The sequence below is a fragment of the Condylura cristata genome, unplaced genomic scaffold, assembly GCF_000260355.1.
Source record: "Condylura cristata isolate star-nosed mole 26May11 unplaced genomic scaffold, ConCri1.0 scaffold00005, whole genome shotgun sequence".
In the NCBI taxonomy this organism is placed as follows: Eukaryota; Metazoa; Chordata; class Mammalia; order Eulipotyphla; family Talpidae; genus Condylura; species Condylura cristata.
In genome coordinates this window covers 52,510,764-52,529,172 of record NW_004567106.1, presented here as the reverse complement: position 1 = coordinate 52,529,172, position 18,409 = coordinate 52,510,764, and the positions used below count along the sequence as shown (strand labels likewise).

Below are 18,409 nucleotides of genomic sequence, written 5' to 3'. Positions count from 1 at the left end.
ACTGTCGTTGGTGAATTCCCTGCATCTCTAGCCTGTACCTTAGTTCTTGTATGCATAATACATTTTTAAAAAATTGAGCCTCTTAAAAACACAAAATCCTTTACAGAATAAGTCAAAAGACATATAAACCTTAACACGTATGTATTAATCATGTTACCACTCAAAGTTATGATTGCCTTATAATACTCATGTGAAAAAAAAAACCCAATTTGAAATGGCTGAGTATAAAAAGCAAACCTGCACCTAGGAATGAAAATTGCACACCCATGTGGTCTATTTTCATTTATTGCACCCACTCATAACAGTATCTAATTTACATTTTGGTAACTATTTTTGTGCCATCAACTAGAAAAATATTTTACAAGGCATTTTAAAAGATTTTAGAAGACACATCTTATTAGAAAGTGATTACTGAAGGAATATGGCTTGTTTTGGTTTGTCACAAGCAACTGAATAATTTCTAAACCATGTTTGAATTTTGTAATTACCACTCCCCAATGCCATATTAAAATGTCTTATGTCAGCACCACCAGTGATAAAGAAACAGAAGGTGTAGCTATGCATTTTATAAATAACAAAAAACTACTTTAATTCTGGAAATTTCCCAGTTTTTAAAACTGAAAGTGATGGTTATTTTAACAGTATATATGCGGAATCATTTTTTTCCCATATGGTATATAACATCATTAGCACTTTTTTCTTTTATTAATCAAACATTTTATCCACACTTCAAATGTGCTACGGAACAACTACCAGAACAGTGTGATAAATATAGTGGTTCAAATAACTATAAAATGCAAGACTTACCATCTTATGATTTAGTAATAAGGAAAACTATGTGCCTTCTACCAACAACAGTTATTTGTATGCTTGATTTATGCCACATACAAATTATACTAGGCTTCATATTAAAATACTTTTTCTAAAAGTTCCCATTAGATGCTTACACCACTTAATAGAAAAATAAAACCAAACTACCAAGCCTATAATTTAATAAAAAAAAATTTTCAATAAAATGTAGAAATACTTTAATTTACATCATATTACAATGAATCAATACAGTCAAAATCCACAATTACACATTCATTAAAATTCTGGACATCATCCTCACAGTAAGCTTCTGTACAAAAATTTACAGCTGTCCATTGTGTGTAGTCTTTCCTCAATGTGCTACAGAGTTCAGAGGTTCTGCACGAATATTCCCCAAATCAAGTGCAGAATCTGTCTCTTCATCAATTTCTCCAATGACTGCACTGTAATTATTAAAGGGGAAAAAGTCAGTTAAAATAATCTCATTTCTGATTAAAGCTGAGAGAACATAATACAGTAAATTACATTATTATGAGGCAGTGAATTATATCAAATTTAAATAAAAAAATGATTTGAAGGCAACATTACTAGATGAACCGATAGTAAGGACTGATCACATACAGTAACTGTATTGTGAGTAATTAAAGAAATATAAGCATATATGGAGTAAATGAGTCAAAAACCCAAAATTTCCAATCTTAGGATTTCACCTAAATACAGGTACTAAATTGGGAGTAAATCAAAACGATTACTAGATAAGCAAAATTAAGTGTCTATTATTTGAATGACATCAATGAAGTAAGTGCCTAAATGATATATAATATCTATTAGTTTCATTTTATTATTTCTCAGTTTGCTCAATTTAAATTCAATATAAAAGCAGTTCTTTATATATAAAGATAGGAACAGCAATAACAGTAAGTATCTACCAAATATTTTTTTGATGACTGGCTAGGCCTAAAGAAGATAGCAATTTTTTCAATACCAAGGTTCATCTATAACATTAACTTCAGTAATACTATGTAGATAGCCAAGCCAAGGCTCTAGTCATACACAGTCATTGTTATATCCAGAGACCAGGCTACATATTAAACATTATTCCATTTTAAAAAAAAAAAAAATTGGTGGATTTTTTTTTTTTTTTTGGTTTGAACTTACTTGGTTTTAATGAGTAAATTCTATAGTCAAATGTTTGTAATACAAAATTTTCCCAATGGTGCTTTATTTACTTATTTATTTAGATGGTGTATGTAACCAAACTTATCCCTGAGGCCCAGGAGAGGGGAACAGGGCCCATGAGTTACAGCGTCACTGTGGCAGCCTTCTGGGCCGGTGCCTGCCATGTGTGAAGCAAGCACCGAATTTGACACAGCTGCACCAATTTTGATTAAAACTATACAAGCCTTGAGTTTTCTAAGAGATGGAAAGTACCAGACTTCAGAAGTCTTTCATTGTTCTTTCAACAACAACAAAAAAACAAGTCGAATATTATAGTTACACATTTAAAAGTTACTACCATTTATAATCCATGTTTACTTTATATAGTACAACAAAAACGATTCTTGCTGTCTAGTCTCTAACTGCATTAACACAGCAGTGTGCTTTAAATTTAAAATTCATTTCCTCAGTCATTTTTCAAGTATTCAACAGCCTGAGTAAGAGCTGCCATACTGGGCAGAAGGTTTGTTTCTATCACTGCAAAAAGCTCTTTGGACAGCCCTGTTCTCTCCTGAAGGCTTTCCTTAAGTGTTACCACTAAAACGAATTTTCTCAAACATATCAGTGTGTCACAAGTCAATAACTGAGGCCAAAGTGTAAATATGGGCCATCTTATATGTGTCAATCACACTAAAACATTAAAAGAAAAATAACAGAAAATTACTTGTTTATAAATGCAGTTATTCTACAGTTCATGAATTATATAAAATTTTTCCTATCAGCGATTTCAAATTTGAGACATTTTTCAAATTCTAGTCTTGGACGCCCTATTTTTATGTTCCTCTGAAATTAGGAAGTATATGGAAGACAGCTTTGTCTCTACAACAGAATATTCCGTATATGGTAGGGCACATAACTATTAGAATATGGACAAAGACAAAATGTAGAAAACCACATTTATGTTCTATTAACTACATAAGGATTACACAGTGCATTTTCAGAAGAAAACCTCCACTTATAATAAGACATCTCACATGCTGTATATTTAACCTGTATTAAAAAGGTGTATTACTTACACATTGTCACCTCTTACAATGTATAACCCTAGAACCACTTGTTCTACTCCCTGTGAAGAGCTGAATACTCGTTCATGGCTTTCATCCAAAATCAAATTAATGGTTTGGTCAAAACCTTTCAGTGTTCCCTGTAAATAAAATATTGAGAAAAAAAAACAAATATTCTGGTTTACATTAGTGTGTAAGTTTAGCAATATCACAATTTCAGTATCCAGGCACCCAACATAAGTACTTATCTTATTTTTTTAACTGAATCTTTTTTTTAAGGATTTATTTATGCATACAAGAACTAAGATACAGGCCAGAGTTGCAGGGGTGAGCAGCGGATTCACCGGAGACAGAGAGGGGAGCAGAATAGGTAGAGTGAAATATACTGCTGACCGGGGCAGCAGGTGAGATAGGAGAGGTCTGCTGTGCCAAGTGGGGTGCTCCTTGGCTACTGGGAGCAAACTGGTGCTTCAGTGGCTGACTGCTGTGCTTTAACCTGCTGAGCCAGCAGGGGGTGGCTAACTTATTTTAAGTTTCTAAGAAGTATTATATATGAGCACACACACACAAAATACAGTAAATGTCAGAGTATTGAGTGGGGAAGAATAATAAAATGGAAGAGAAAGAGAAGTACCTAAGACTTGGGCAGACTGACAGGCTCTGGGAAAAAAATCTATTATTTTTGCACAAAGACCACTTATACATAACATACACTCAACACGTATTAGTAACATACACTCCACATTTATAAACGAGAAATAAGAAGCCAGCAGCTATTTATCAAAGACAGAGATCAATCTACTGTAATGCAGGGACATTCTGGTGCCTAAGCATTAGTTTAAAGATTCTACATGGAAAGTTACAAACAGTAAGTCTACAAGTAAACAGAGAATAAAGAAGCTAAATACTTACCACAATCATTCTCCCATCAGAAGTAATAACAGCAACAGTTCCTGACAACTGAGTCAAGGAAATCATGTCTCTGGGAATGTCATAGAATTGAAATAGAACTTTGCAACACAGTCACTATATTCACAACACAACTTGGGTTCTAGCTTTTTAATTCTTTGTAATTACCCATTTAAAGGGAAAAAAAACACAAAACATTTTTGTACTGATCAATGTATGGGATGTCTGGCATTGAGTACTGCCAATATGACTAACCAAACATTTCCCTCCTTCTGTTGGCACGTTTCTACCTCTCCACAGTGCAAGGTTTAACGTCGAGAGATGCTGCTGCTACACGAGTCAACGGTCTTTCAGGACTTGGCTTCTCAAATTCAGAAAAGTCACTCATCAATCTCACAAGGTACCAACATGTTTACATATTACAAAGTCTTTCGCATTTCACTTTTGTTCTCCAACTCTGTCCACGAAAGCAAACGTCGTGTTTCTGTCCTGAAACTCGAACGCGACCAGCGGTCCTCGAAGGCACTTTTGAGCATGGGGGCTATGTACCCTTGAATGCCATTACAATGTTACAATGGCATTCTTTCCATTCTATCAATAAAAAAATTGAGATTTCAAATGGTGACGGGTCAGGAATTCAACTTGTGAACGATCTTTAACATGATTATGCTTCTCTTGAACATGTGCAAAGACTGTGATCAAACAAGCACATGGATTTACAAGGTCACAGTCGCCGCTAGGCCAACTGTCGATGTGATTCCCAAACAGAAATGTACAGGGCCTGGGGAAATAGTAATGACTAATCAACAGCTGATTTCTACGAAAAAGGAGAGAAGCTTCATAATCATATTTAACTATTAAGAATGAAACGCAAAGGCGCTTTGGACTCGCAAATTCGGCGGGCTCCAGCCCCGGCCCCCAAACACCCACCCCCGCGCCCCGTAGTGGCCAGGCGTCCGAACCGCCCGCCGATTCCGACCCCGACCCCGACCCTCCAGCATCGGCCTTCCGCTGTGCAAACGCGGGCCTCGTCTTGGTACCGGCTAACGCTCGCGGTCGTCTGCCCAAGGATACGGTTGATATAATTCTCCAGGGCAGAAGTCATGATAGCCGGCCCGGCAACTCCAGAGCACGCACCGAAACCGACAGCAAGTGAATCTAGAAAGACCCGCCAGGAACCGGCAGCGACTTCCGCCTACGGGAGGCAGCAAATATCGCGAGAGTTATCCCAGAGCAGCCTCCCGCGTCAGACTGAAAGACCCCGGCCAATCAGACTTGAGAGACAATGGGAGGGGGGGAGAAAACGCGTTGGTGCGCGTGCGCAGTACGCTTCTGCTGTTCTTCCGGTTGGTGATCTCGGCCGCCGCTCGAGACAAAAGCGAACGGAAGGCGGAAAAAAAAACAGGAGAGACTTCCTAAGGTGGGGTTAGAGGGTGAGCTTGGGAAAGCGAGTTTGTTAGCGGAGTGAACGGCTTGGTGGACGTTGAGAAAAGACAGGGAAGGCGGGAGAACACGGAATGAGGTGTTCATCACAGGGGAGGTAGAGGAGTACTGTTTTCTTCTGAAGTGTTGATGCGGAAGTGGAATCCTAGTATTCTGTTACATGGGCCAAAAATTAAATCCAGTAAACTGAATGGCACTAGACAGAGGTGCTTACGTAGTAACCTTCTCATACACGTATCCGGAGAACACGACAGTAGAAAAGTATGTTTGCATATTCTGCATCTGCCCCTAAACGTGGTCCAATTTGGAGACTTTGTTACTTCTTAAACAATCTAGACTGGGAAAGGTATGTGAGCCTCCTTTGGGAAAAAAACTTCCCTCTCAACACGACAGGAAAGTTTTTGTCCCTCCGGGTAAAGTAAATGAAAGGCCGGTCTGCTGGAAAAGATTGGTCCAGGGAGGCTTCAGTGAGCGCCTGAGAGTTCTAGTTCTGGCCCTGCTGAGGAGTTGGGTGGGTGCCCTTGTACAAAGTAACAACTCATCTGGACTTTCTTCCGAAATTTCCGCCACGGCTATCATTCTGGACATTTACAAATGTTACTGGGAAGCGCCACTTTTAGTTCACCAGCCTGTTCTAACTTCAAAGGAGTTGAAGTTAGAAAAGATCTATATACAAAACACCAGGACAAGCTAATTCCCTTCATATAATATCTCCATTTAGTTAGACTTGTGATTTTTTAACTGAAGAATTGTGGGTTTGAAATAACCTGAAATGTCAGCATTTTTCTTCAAATGAAGCATCTGTTTTACAGTGTATCCACAAAATTACCCAGATTATTCCCCAATGGTTAACATTTTGCATATTGCAACTTATTCTGACCTGTTTGAAACCACACGGAGTCAGAAATTAGGTGGTGACTGTCCAGTGATTTGGGGAAGGGGGTGGAAATAAATGTAAGTAAAAGCATGGAAGCTACTGTGTGATTTACGAATATAAGGCTTTGATGTAAAAGAAAGTGAAAGCACTAATTAGTGATAAGAGAACTATCATTAGTAAGGAGTTTTTTAAAGTAATAACGTGGGGGACTAAGTTCATCATAAGTGTGTTACATTCTAACTATGAGCTTGTGAAATTTCCATTAAATTAATAGGCCTGATAAATAGCAGATGTGTAGTGTTTATGGCATATCATGAAACTGATTTTTTTTTAACACATGTCTTAAAACAACTCTATTTTCTGTAGTCCTTAAAGAATACAGATGTGGACAGAAATGGTCTCTCTGGTATTTGGATGTCCTATTATGACCAAAGAGAAGTCCATTTAGAAAGATGCAAACATTCCACATGTGCTTTATGTAAGTTAAATTAACCTTGTAAATTTAGGAGTACATAGGTATAGAGTTTAGCATCTCATATGAGAAACTAAAATTCTAACAGAGAAAAATGATAACTATTTAAGTATCTGGCGCCAGAAGATTAAGAGGCTTACAAATCTCTACTTAAGTCATTTAAATAAATCTCCATTACTGTGAGACAAGGGAAGGATGCTTGGGGTTGACATTCATTTTGGGGTTGACATTCATTCCATTAGTTCTTATTCTAAACCTTGCACAGAAAACTATAGTTTTCTTTTATATTTAGTTAAGGCTAGCCTAATATTTTATGTATTTCCTAATACAGTCTTGAACTTACCCTTCATTAATCGCTCATTTCCAGGTAACTAGAGCAATAGTCAAGAGTTATCAGAAACTGGTCAGATGAGGTGGGAAAGGTTATAAAGGAGTTCTAAAGGCATCTGACATTCCTGGAGTTGACTTTCTGTAAGTTGAATATATATAAAATGATCTCTGGAAGAACAGCTGAAGAGGATCTTAACGAAGTTGAGAACCAGAGAATAACTCAGCCCCCTTTGTATCCTGTGCGCTTGCACTAACATGAAGAATCAGGTTCATACTAGATTCTGAGGGAACTGGATTTGACTTTTATGTGAATGGTTCATGGAAAATGATAATAGCAATTGTAAGATTAAAAGTTATTTTCAATATTACATGAACTTTTATATTTTCATTTATATTACTACAAGTTTCAGAAGTGTCAGTCTTTCAGCAGTATGTATTGAATAGATCTCGCTAGGGTTCTGTAAGGCATAAAGAGATATAAGTAAATCATGGCCTCTTTTTACAAGGCAATTTTCTGAAATGGACAGACCTTTAGTAATAAACATGAAATAATTAGTACACATAGAAGAAAGGTATTTGATAAGGAGAATTTAGTTCATTTAACATTATAAAAGGCTTTGTTATTGTTTGTTTGGGGTATTTTTGTGTGCCTGGTTTACTGTGATAGGCTATCACCCCCTGTTTGTGGCTCATGTGTTTCAGCCTAACTGGGTCCATAATGCTGTGCTTGCTTTCTTTCTTTTTTTTTTTTTCTTTTAATAAGTCTACCGAAGAAATTAAATTTAAAAATTGCAATTAATGTTATTCTGTAACTTGGCAAAAATCATGCAAGGAAGAAGTAATAAATTTAGGCAAGTAACTCTAGGTCTGTGAATTTCAATCTGCTACTGTGTCAGCTGCAAAAATAGGGTTCAGATAGAAAATAACTTGAACATGGTAAGCTCAATTTTTCTGTTTATTTTTGTAGTAACTTTTAAAAATTGTTTTGCGTTGTAATAACCTTGTTTTCTTTATAACAAGTAAAAAAGACATGACCATCTTTGGACATCTTCTACCTTTGACCCTACCCCTAAGAACTTCCCCTTTGGTAAACTCATTCAGAGCCACTGGATTATTTTTATTTTATTTTACCTGTTTATCTGCTTTGTTTCTTTACATTTTACATATATGTGAAATCATTTAATATTTGTATTTTTCTTTCTGATTTATTTCCTCTTTACATAATCCCCTGTAGTTCCTTCCATTTTGCTACAGAGCAAAATTTCATTTTTATTTTTTAAAAAGATTTATTTATTTATGCATTCAGAATTGGGGTACAGGCCAGAGATGCAGGGGTGGTGAGAGGATTCACCAGAGACAGAGTGGGGAGCCAAACAAGCAGACTGATGAAGGGGAGAAGCTGGCCAGACAGGAGAGGTCTGCCGTGCAGCATGGATCACCTCTCAGGCCAGGGATTGAACTGGCATGGAAGCAGCTGAAGCTAGCTTGCAGTGCTCCCTTTTAACCTGCTGTGCCACCAGGAAGGGCCTAAAATTTCATTTTTATAGGCAGATAGTGGTTCTTTGTGTATGAATACCACATCTTCATTATCCAGAAGGAACTTAAGTTGTTTCTATATTTTAGCTGTTGTGAATAGTGGTGCAGTAAATACTGGGACACATACAACTCTTCATGACTTCATGCTCTTTGGGTGGATACCCAGAAATGTAATAGTTGTATCATGTAGTAGTTCTATTTTTAAAAGTTTTGGGGGGAAGCTCCATATTATTTGTAATATGTTTGCACTATTTTATAGTCCCACCAAAAGTATACAAGGGTTCCTCTATTTCCATACCTTCACATACACTTGTTATCACTAATCTTTTTAAAGTCTTTCTCACAAGTATGAGATGTTCTCTAATTGTGGTTTTGATATGCAGTTCCCTATAAGTGATGAGTATTTATTTCATGTGCCTGTTGACTGTCGTTTTTGGATGAGTGTCTGTTAAGAGTATCTGCCCAGCTTTCCTTTTTTTGGTGGTGATTGTTCAGTTGATTTAGTTCTTTATATATCTTAGACATTATCCCTGCTGTGAATCTATAGATTTTATCTATATATATATAGATAGATATATAGATTTTATATATATATATATACACACACACATATATTTTTGTGTGTGCACGCGTGCACACAGACATATAAATTCATATAATTGTCTATACTGACTTCTGATTTTAGGCTTTTGCAAAATCTAGATTTATAAGCTCATGATATTATCAGAATACTGATACCATTTTAATTCTTACAGTCCTGCTCCAGGTGCTGGACTCCTTTTTATGCTAGAACCCCTTATGGTAGCATTAGTAGAGCTCACATTATTCTCCCATTGTCCAGAACAATCCCTTGAACCTTCCATAGAAGTGCAGACATTTTTCCATAGGTGCCCTTGGTAACTCATTCACATTTCACTGGTTAAAATGTGAAACATACCCATCTCTGAACCAGTCAGTGGGGTCAGGGGAGAGATGTTCTGCTGAGCTTAATTAGGGGTGGGATCTGTCCTCTCAAATCACATGGCAACTTTGTACTGGCAATGGATGTGTTCTATGGAAAATGAAGGGGAAATTGGATACTGAAGAAGTAGCAACAGATACCCTCTCTTCCCTAAAATGATTTTGAACTGAATTCCCTAATAACTCATAAATTTAACTGTATGTAATATTTATAGTATCTGAAATGTTATTTGCATGTCTACTTTTTTTTTTTTTTTAATGTGCTTAAGGTTTTTAAAGTAACCATGAACCTAACTCTCGGGAAAAAGATTTAAAGGTGTATGGCACTAACAACTGCTCTCTTCTTAGAAGACATCATCAAGATGGCAGCAGAGAACAAGTTAACAAGAAGGACACTATACTTGGAGACCTGTGGCGTGGGGGGAAACCAGTACAATTGCCGTCCTTTTTGTGAAAAGGCCTAAAAAGCTGTGGTTCAGAATGTAATATTTATTTTTTTAGGGATTCATGATCATAAACTTTCTCCATTAAAAAAAAATTGGCCACTGCTAATTCAGAAGACTGAAAACCATTTCTAAAACTTTACCTCCTCTGTTGTCTGTCCCTGATCACTACCCCATACATTTTCAAAAAGCCTCTGAAAATATACACTCTATACCAGTTCCAGTGAACCCCTTAATTCCTTATTATTCTCTTTTACTTAATAATTACTTGCAAATGTTTTTCCATGTCTTAAGGCATTTATAAGTGGAATAGAATGAGCTGTGCAAAATAAGCATTTTGTTGTAGGTGCAAAAGAATAATACCTCTTTATGTCTCAAAATGTTTTAAACTCATCACCTCCACTGCAATAAATGGTTTAATGATAACCTTTAAGTGCACCATCGTAAGAACTGTTATAGAATATCCGGGAAGACATAGATTATTTCCATGGAGAATTGGTTTCATTTTAAAGATGTTATCCTAAAAAATATTCCATATAAATAACTCATATTTTCTACTCATATTTTTTAGTTTGTTCTAGCAGTTAAATTAGCATTCACATCAAAATTTAATGAATCAGAGCAATGCTGATGTTCTAATAAGATATTATTTTTGCAGTGTTCAGTAACAGGCCAGAATTATATGTGCTATCTTAGACTTAAAATAAGATACAAAAGCCTGGCCCTCCCTGGTGCTACTACTACGGGTTAAGACACAGTACTGCAAGTTAGCCGCTTCAGTGCAGGTTTTATCCCCCTTCCCGGAGGTGATCCACAGGGCATTGCCGATATTACTGAAATTCAGGAAATGTTAACTCCACCCTTCAGCGTGTGCTAGTAGACATGTAAATACAAATAAAATGTTGTCTTCTGTATGGAGGAGACCCAGTTGTCTCCAAAGATCTTCAAAAATTAAATAAGTTTAGTGCACACAGTGCAGAGAAAAAGAGAAACATCTTATAGTGCACACAGTGCAGAGAAAAAGAGAAACATCTTAAAGAGATATATCGGCTCCTAAGCAGAATGGTATTATTGTAAGGAATGGATATGTACTTCAGGAGAAGGGTGTTTAGAAATAAAGCTACAGAAAAAGGAAACTTAAAAGAGTGGGTCTTCATCTGAAGAGAGTGTTCTGTTAGGCTAATTCAAAGAGGCCACTTGATAAGGATATTGCTATTGTCACATGGAAGGTACCGTTACGTATTCTGGTAATGTAACTACTTGTCTTTTTTCTTTGTTTCCCAAACACTCTTAATGATATTTGGGCTCACTGGTCAGGCTGATATATCTAAGCTGTTTGGCAATTACACTTTTTATTGTAAATAGTAAAGTGGTTTCAACAGCAATCTCTGAGGAGCTTTGTTAGTTGGGTCAGCTTCCTGAGCCGTGCTAATTGTTTTCATGTTGATGAGATTAAGCTTCTAAGTCTGTGAGGTAGAAAGCTATCTTGGATTGGGCGACTGTCAAGATTCATGATTGCTCTGTGGGGATCTAGCTTGGTGAGCAACCCACCCAGAAATTTATTAGGTCTTATGGTAACCTATTTTAGTATATTTAGCTATACTATTCATGTCTTTGGTGATTTGACCCAGACTGTTAATATTATTTTTTAAGCATATTTTAACATGTGAACTAGTTTGCAGATGTCCCCATAAGGAAAAATGATACTTATCTGTTATGAATTTTTGACACTATAAAGGGCTCCATGTTTTACAAAAAAAAAAAAAGTTATTTAACTACCCACCCTACCCACCTCTTCTAAAATTGAAGCATCAAATTGCATATTTCTCATTCAAACTACTGTACATCATTCTCATACATTCTCCATTGCCAGCTTTTTTGAATGAGCCATTTGCTCTCATTGCCTCCACTTCTTTAGTTCCAAGTTTCTCCACCCCCCACCATCTGGTTCCCACCCCCATTATTCTGTCGAAACTTTCCAAGACTTCTGACTGATAAATAGGCAGGTTCTGAATCCTCATTCTACTTCACTTGTCTACAGAGTCATAATGGTATGTTTTTTAAACCTTGGAAGCCATACCTGCTTCCTTTCCTGATATCTAGGACTGTCCCCTCTTGATATTCCTTCCACCATGTCGACCCTTCTCTTTTGATGTCTTTACTAGAAAGTAGCAGATAAAGTTCATCTGCCCTTCCTGTTTTTCCTTTCCTCTGTACTCTGAAGTGTTATCATTAATATATTCTTCTACTTTTCTGTCCTCATACAGTGTGTGTTATCTTTTAAAATTTTGCAAATGTGATATAGCATCCTTTGCAACATGTTTATCTGACCGTGACATATTTGGGAATTATCTCAATAATGTCTAGATTTAGTTGATTCATTTACTTCTCTATAATCTTCTGTTGTATGAATTAATGACAGTCTTAACTACCCTTTAGATAGAGACTTTCAAGACTTTTCCAGCAGTTTTAGGTTCACAGCAAAACTGAGAGAAAGGTACAGAATATCCTATATAATCCCATGCTTACATAACCTTCCCATTATCAATAGCCGCACTAAAGTGCACATTTGTTTAAATTGATAAAGCTACATTGATACACCATAATCACTCAGAATCATAGTTTAAATTATTGGTCACTTTTGGCATTATATATATTCTGTGTAAATGACATCAGATCCATCATAGTGTCAGAGTAGTTACACTGCTCTAAAATAGCCTCTAAGTTCTACACTTTTGTCTCCCACCCCCTGGAAATAACTGATAATTTCTATTAATTTTGGCTCCTTAATGACATATAGTTGGAATCATAGACTGTCACCTTTTCAGATTGGATTTCTCCACATTTTTCCATAGTTTGACTTCATTCTGTTTTAATGCTGAATAATATTTCATTTTCTAGTTTATGTGTCCATTCACTTACTGATACTTTGCTGGCTTCCAGTTTTTGGCAATTATGAATAAAATTGCTGCGAACATCTGTGTGTAGATTTTTTGTGTAATCATAAGTTTTCAACTCTTAAATGCAGACCTCAAAGAAACTTTTTGGTTATTGTTTACTTTAAATTTCTGTGTTTTCATTGATTCTTATAGCACTAATTACCATTTACATACCAATTCTTAAAGATCAGTTTGGGATAATCTGAGAAAGCTCCATTTCTTGTAGGTATTGAATTGACAAAAACGTGTTATTATTCCTGGAAACTTTAAATCTGCAACCCTTTTTCTTTGATCACAGTTGAGAAAATACTACTCTCTCAGTGACTGAAAATAGAAAATTTGCAGTCATTTTTAAGCCTTTTATTTCTCATACTTAATTGTTTATCTAAGCCTCCTGGTTCTATATATGAAATAACTCAACTTTTTTTCTCTTCTCCATGTCTGCTAACATTGACTTAGAAGAGGCCTTCATCTTTCCATCTAAACAGTTTCCTTGTTCTGTGTGGCTCCACTATCATCTTTCATCCTGCTACCAGGGTTATCTTTCTAAAATAGGGGACTGGTAAATTTTTCTGTAGAGAGAAAATAAATATTTTAGGCGTTGGAGATCATATGGTGTCAGTGGCAACTACTCGACTCTGCCATTACAACATACTAGTATCCATAGACATATAATGAATGGAGGTGGCCATGTCCAATAAAGCTTTATTTACTAAAAAGTTAACAGCCTACGTTTAGCTTGAAATGCTTAGATTGTAAACTCCTGTCCTACAATACAACTTGGACCATGTGTCTCCTCATCAAAACCTTTCTGTTTTCTTCAGAACTTGGTATTCACCATTCTAAATCTGTAGTCATACCTAACTTAACCACCTAAAGTCGGTTACCTCAAATGCTGAAGTTTCCATCTATACTCTGACATGTTAGGGATATCTCATGGTTTGATGGAGGTAAGGCGATGGCTCAAGGACTTGGGCATTTGGAGAAGGGATGATGAGGATGCTTCCATCTGGTCAGCCTTCATTTCAACAAAATATGCACATGAACACCTGAGAGAGAAAGGTGCAACAGATGGGATAGTAGATAAGAGAGGAACCAGATCAATGTGATCATTCTGAGAAGCAGAAAAGCAACCTTATTTGACAAAGGTAGCAGTATTGCCAGGATTACAATTTGTCATCCAAGATTATGAATTCACATAAAACCATGATCATGTGATTTCTGTATTAATACTTTCCTGTTTAGGTACAAATAGAGAAAGTCTGAGGCAAGTTAAATTCATACATGGATTGGGGTTTTGTAAGGTGAGCTCAGTTGAGGGAAAGAAGGACCTGGAAGTTGTGGAAGTTGAAGGTATTTGCTAAGAGTCACTATATTGATGATAATGGAATCTGTGCTGAACAAGATGGGAGGTGATGACAGGAGGGGACTGATGTATAATGAGATAGTGGTAGGATGGACAGAATCCAGTGTCCTCACACCACTGGAGAACCATGTGGTTGGATTGTATGGAAGTACTTGTATCAATGAAGGAAACAATATATTAAGAAAGCTACATGTTTCTATTTGCAATTTTTAAAAGGGTAGTATATTTTTAGGGAATTAAAGACCAAGATGTGAACATAAAATGGGCAGAGTTGGAGAAAGGAAAATGTCAGTGAAATATGGAAATCAAGAAATAGAACTTTCCGGTGGGTCATTCATTTTGATATTAAATTCACCAAGCATAAAGTAAGGAAACTGGGTGGAATGCCAAGAACAGAAGACTAGTGAATGACATGTGACTAAGAAGTGGGCAGAAGAACTTGAAAGGGTGCAGGAATCTGTGGTAATATCCAGATCATGTTAACATTAAAGGAAAAGTGATTTTTACCGAAGGCAATTTGGAAACAGCAGTGGGGAGTGAAGAATACGTCTACCTTAACTCCTGGTCCTCATACCCCTTCAGGGTTTACCTAACTTTCAAGTAAGGCAAGGAGGTCAAGGGAATACTTACACAGGGATTACAGGAAACAACTTGAAATGGTTTGCAAAGGATAGTGGAGGAAGGGGAGAATATAAACATAGCTTGTGGGCCAAGGTGAGTATGATATAAAGAATGATTTAGGATGCCTGGGACCCTGGCGGATGAGTGAGGTACAAGGGATGTGAATCCTTACTGGTCCTAAGACACTCATCTCACACTTGATTGTTATGTAGCCTAGTTATTGTGTGGCCTGGGACTAGTAGTTATTATCTCAAGAGCTGAGCTTCTATAATTATCTTCCACAGTTAGCTCTATTACCTTGAATAGGACATTAAGGCACCAAAATCACATATCTGCATCTATGCAATAATGTCTTAAAAGTACTGAAAGTAAAGAAATGGGGATCATGCCACTGCATAAGGTTGCAGTGTTAGTAATAAATACACTTAACTGTAAGTCAGTGATATACTAGGGCTATTTAGAAAAATAAGAACTATCCAAGTTTATGCATATGCTTCAAAGCATGTTAGTGATTGCAACAAAAGAGAGAAACGCAACAAAATAATTCAGCATATTTTAGAGACATTTGGTTGTACCTTCCTGCTAAAGAAAATACACTTTGTAACTTATAAATATGAATTAGAAATAGATTTATCATATCTCAAGTGCTAAATAGCAATTAAAATTGAAACTGATTTGCCAACCTTTATCTCTCACTCTCCTTCCATTATTTTGTACTTTTCCATTCAATCTGCATTATTATTTAAATATGTTGTTCCTATAACAGTTGAATAAATGCTTAAATGAGACACTTGAAAGTGTACAATCATAATTGAAGGCAATGAGTTTGTGATTAGTTTCAGTGGCAATGAAAATACTTCATAATATTTAAAAATTATTTAGATTAATTTCCTACCAGCCTATTTGGTTGAATTAATGTATCAATCCAGTCATTTCTGTAGCCACACCAGGTAACCTTCTGGTTTAAAAAACTGTTGATTTCAATTCAATTGTGGAAGAATTTTGGGCCCAACAATGAGTCCTGCCAGCTTAAGATCTTGTCCCAAGATCTATCTGGCTGAGTTCTGGGTCCTAAGTTTTGTTAAATGACTTAAACTTTTCTGAGATGTCTCTGAGGAAAAGTGGGGTGTTAGCAAGGGATATCTGCATATTAATCAAAGGGGTGAGGTGGACATTTTCTGTATTATATAACTTACTTGCAAATTAAAAAAAGTGGCACTTAAAAACCTTATACATGGGAATTAATTTTACTTAGGTGAAGAACATTGGAATATCTCAGTAGTTGAAAACATGCATATGTATGAAATGACTCAAAAATCTCTATATTAAAACACTGAATTTAAAATTTTTGTACTTGAGAAATATGAATTGATTTCATCTATTGTACCTTCAGCTTGGGTAATTGGCCACTAGATGGCAGCTGTGGTCTTAGTAAATATCAAAACAATCTGTAGTTACTCCATGGGTTCAGACAAGTGAAAGAGCCAACATATGGAATTCCTCGCCATACAATTTAAAAGCACATCATTATGCATTAGAATTTTGTGAGTATTAGAGGTGCACAAATGACTATTACCTGAACTCCGTTACCAAAGAAAAGCTTTTAAATGGAAATATGTACAGGGATTTTGTTTTATAAACACTACAGTACTGTTTTGTTTTTCGTTTTTTTTTTTTAGAATAGGAACTTTTGCAATTAATTTGACCAATGGTGATAACATTGAAGTAAAGTTCTATAGCAAAAGTAAAAGTCTGAAAATAGCTCATCTTCCAAAAAAGCAATACAGAACAAAAGTCATATTTTAAAACTAAGTACTAAAATATACCTAATTATTATAGAAAGTAAATTAACAAATGAGTTTTTTTATATTTTTAAAAAGATTTATTTATGCATACCAGAACTGCGGCACAGGCCAGAGGTGCAGGGATGAGGGAGTGAGGAGATTCACCAAAGACAGTGAGGAACAGAACAGGCAGATTGCCTGAAATACACTGCTGAGGGGAGCAGCGGGTGAGACAGGAGAGGTCTGCTGCACCATGTGGGTCACCTCCCTGGCCAGGAATTGACTCATGAAGACAGCTTCATGATGCTGTGCTTTAACCCACTGTACCACCAGAGAGGCCCCTATGAGATTTTAAAAAATGAAAAAGTGATTTTTTATATTATGTTACTTCTGATTGGGTGATTCTTAACCAGAAGTGCTATGCTTGGGGCAGCCCACAAGCGTACATACACAAAATTACCTGGCCCAAAATAATCAATAGTGCCAAAACATTACCAATATAGACAAATGCATGGAGAAATTTAAAATTGGACAGAATACCAGTGGAAGCTCAACATTTAGGGATGAGTTAGGTTTGGAATGTGAATGCTAAATTTTTGTCTCAAGCAGTAGATTAAAATCTGATGTTTAGGGGACAAACACGAAATTACACGTGGGACTAAGGATATTTGGGTAAGCCTGCTTACCACCATTTTAGTAGGTTTAATTTAGAAATAGGATGACACAAACTTGGTGTTGCTCTGTCAATAAAGCCTAGGGGTGTGCTGGAGTGGCCAGAGTCAGGACTATGGAACATGCAGACCAAGGTTTGGATCACAGCTTTGGCGTTTATTCACTGGGTGGCTCATTTTACACACTAAACTTATTCCTTTGAAATGGAGAAACTTGTTAAAAAGAAAACAAATATATTTTAAATGCCTAGAAGTTCAAACCAAGAAAAATGAAACCGTTTCCAACAGTTCTGAGGTATTCAAACCAAGAGAAATTGATGGTTTTGACTTCTTCAAAGAACTGAAACTGAAAGGAACTGAAGTGCATCCTAGTGACACTGATTCAGATTGGCTATAACAGGTTCCAGCTGGTTCAAGCCACTTCTAACAGGCTCAACCAAGTTCCAACCAGCTGCATACAGCTCAGACCAGTTCCACCTGGCTCAAACCAGTTCTGGTTGGCACAAACTGGCTAAAACAGGCTCTGACTGGCTTAAACCAGTTCTGACTGGCTGGGACCGCTCAAACCTGCTGAGAGTGGTTCTGGCTGGCTGAAACCAGTTCAGACAGGCAGGAAAGCCGGCTGACACTAGTTCGCCTGTTCTGACCAGATTAACCGGGTTCTGACCAGCTCAAACCGGTTCTGACTGGCTGAAATTGGGTCAGACAGGTTGAAGATGGTTCCAGCTGTCTGGAGCTGGCTGAGACTGGTTCCATCTAGCTTAAACTAGCTGAGACCTGTCCTAACCGGTTGGGAACAGTTCTAACTGTATGAAACTGGTTCAGATGGGCTGAATCTGGCAGCATCTGACTCAAGCTGGCTGAACTTAATTCCCACCAGTTCAAACCAGCTAACACCAGTTCTGACTGGTTGAAACAGGTTCCAACCAGCTGAAACTGATTCTGGATTCTGTGCAGATGGGAAACTGAAATCAACAGAATCTTAGCCTAGCTGAAAGTAAAAAGATGTAAGAGTGCCTCCTGCTG

At 36.8% G+C, this 18,409-nt stretch overlaps 1 protein-coding gene across 1 annotated transcript; it reads right to left on the bottom strand.

Moving 5' to 3' along the window:
* Positions 1 to 1,004: 1,004 nt before the first annotated feature.
* Positions 1,005 to 5,124, bottom strand: LSM8 (LSM8 homolog, U6 small nuclear RNA associated (S. cerevisiae)). The gene is made up of 4 exons (XM_004676974.2): positions 5,016 to 5,124; positions 3,945 to 3,985; positions 3,045 to 3,172; positions 1,005 to 1,253 (listed from the first exon to the last, which is right to left on the bottom strand). Exons 1-4 carry the CDS (start codon positions 5,044 to 5,046, stop codon positions 1,163 to 1,165), a joined length of 291 nt encoding a protein of 96 aa, XP_004677031.1. The 5' UTR covers positions 5,047 to 5,124; the 3' UTR covers positions 1,005 to 1,162.
* Between the last annotated feature and the right edge of the window lie 13,285 nt (positions 5,125 to 18,409).

Coding starts and splice junctions, on each gene's coding strand:
- LSM8 (XM_004676974.2), bottom strand. CDS start 5,046: ATGACTTCTGCCCTGGAGAATTATATCAACC. Junction 3,986..5,015: donor CCTGGAGAATTATATCAACC/GTATCCTTGGGC, acceptor CTCAGTTGTCAG/GAACTGTTGCTGTTATTACT. Junction 1,254..3,044: donor ATTGTAAGAGGTGACAATGT/GTAAGTAATACA, acceptor TAATAATTACAG/TGCAGTCATTGGAGAAATTG.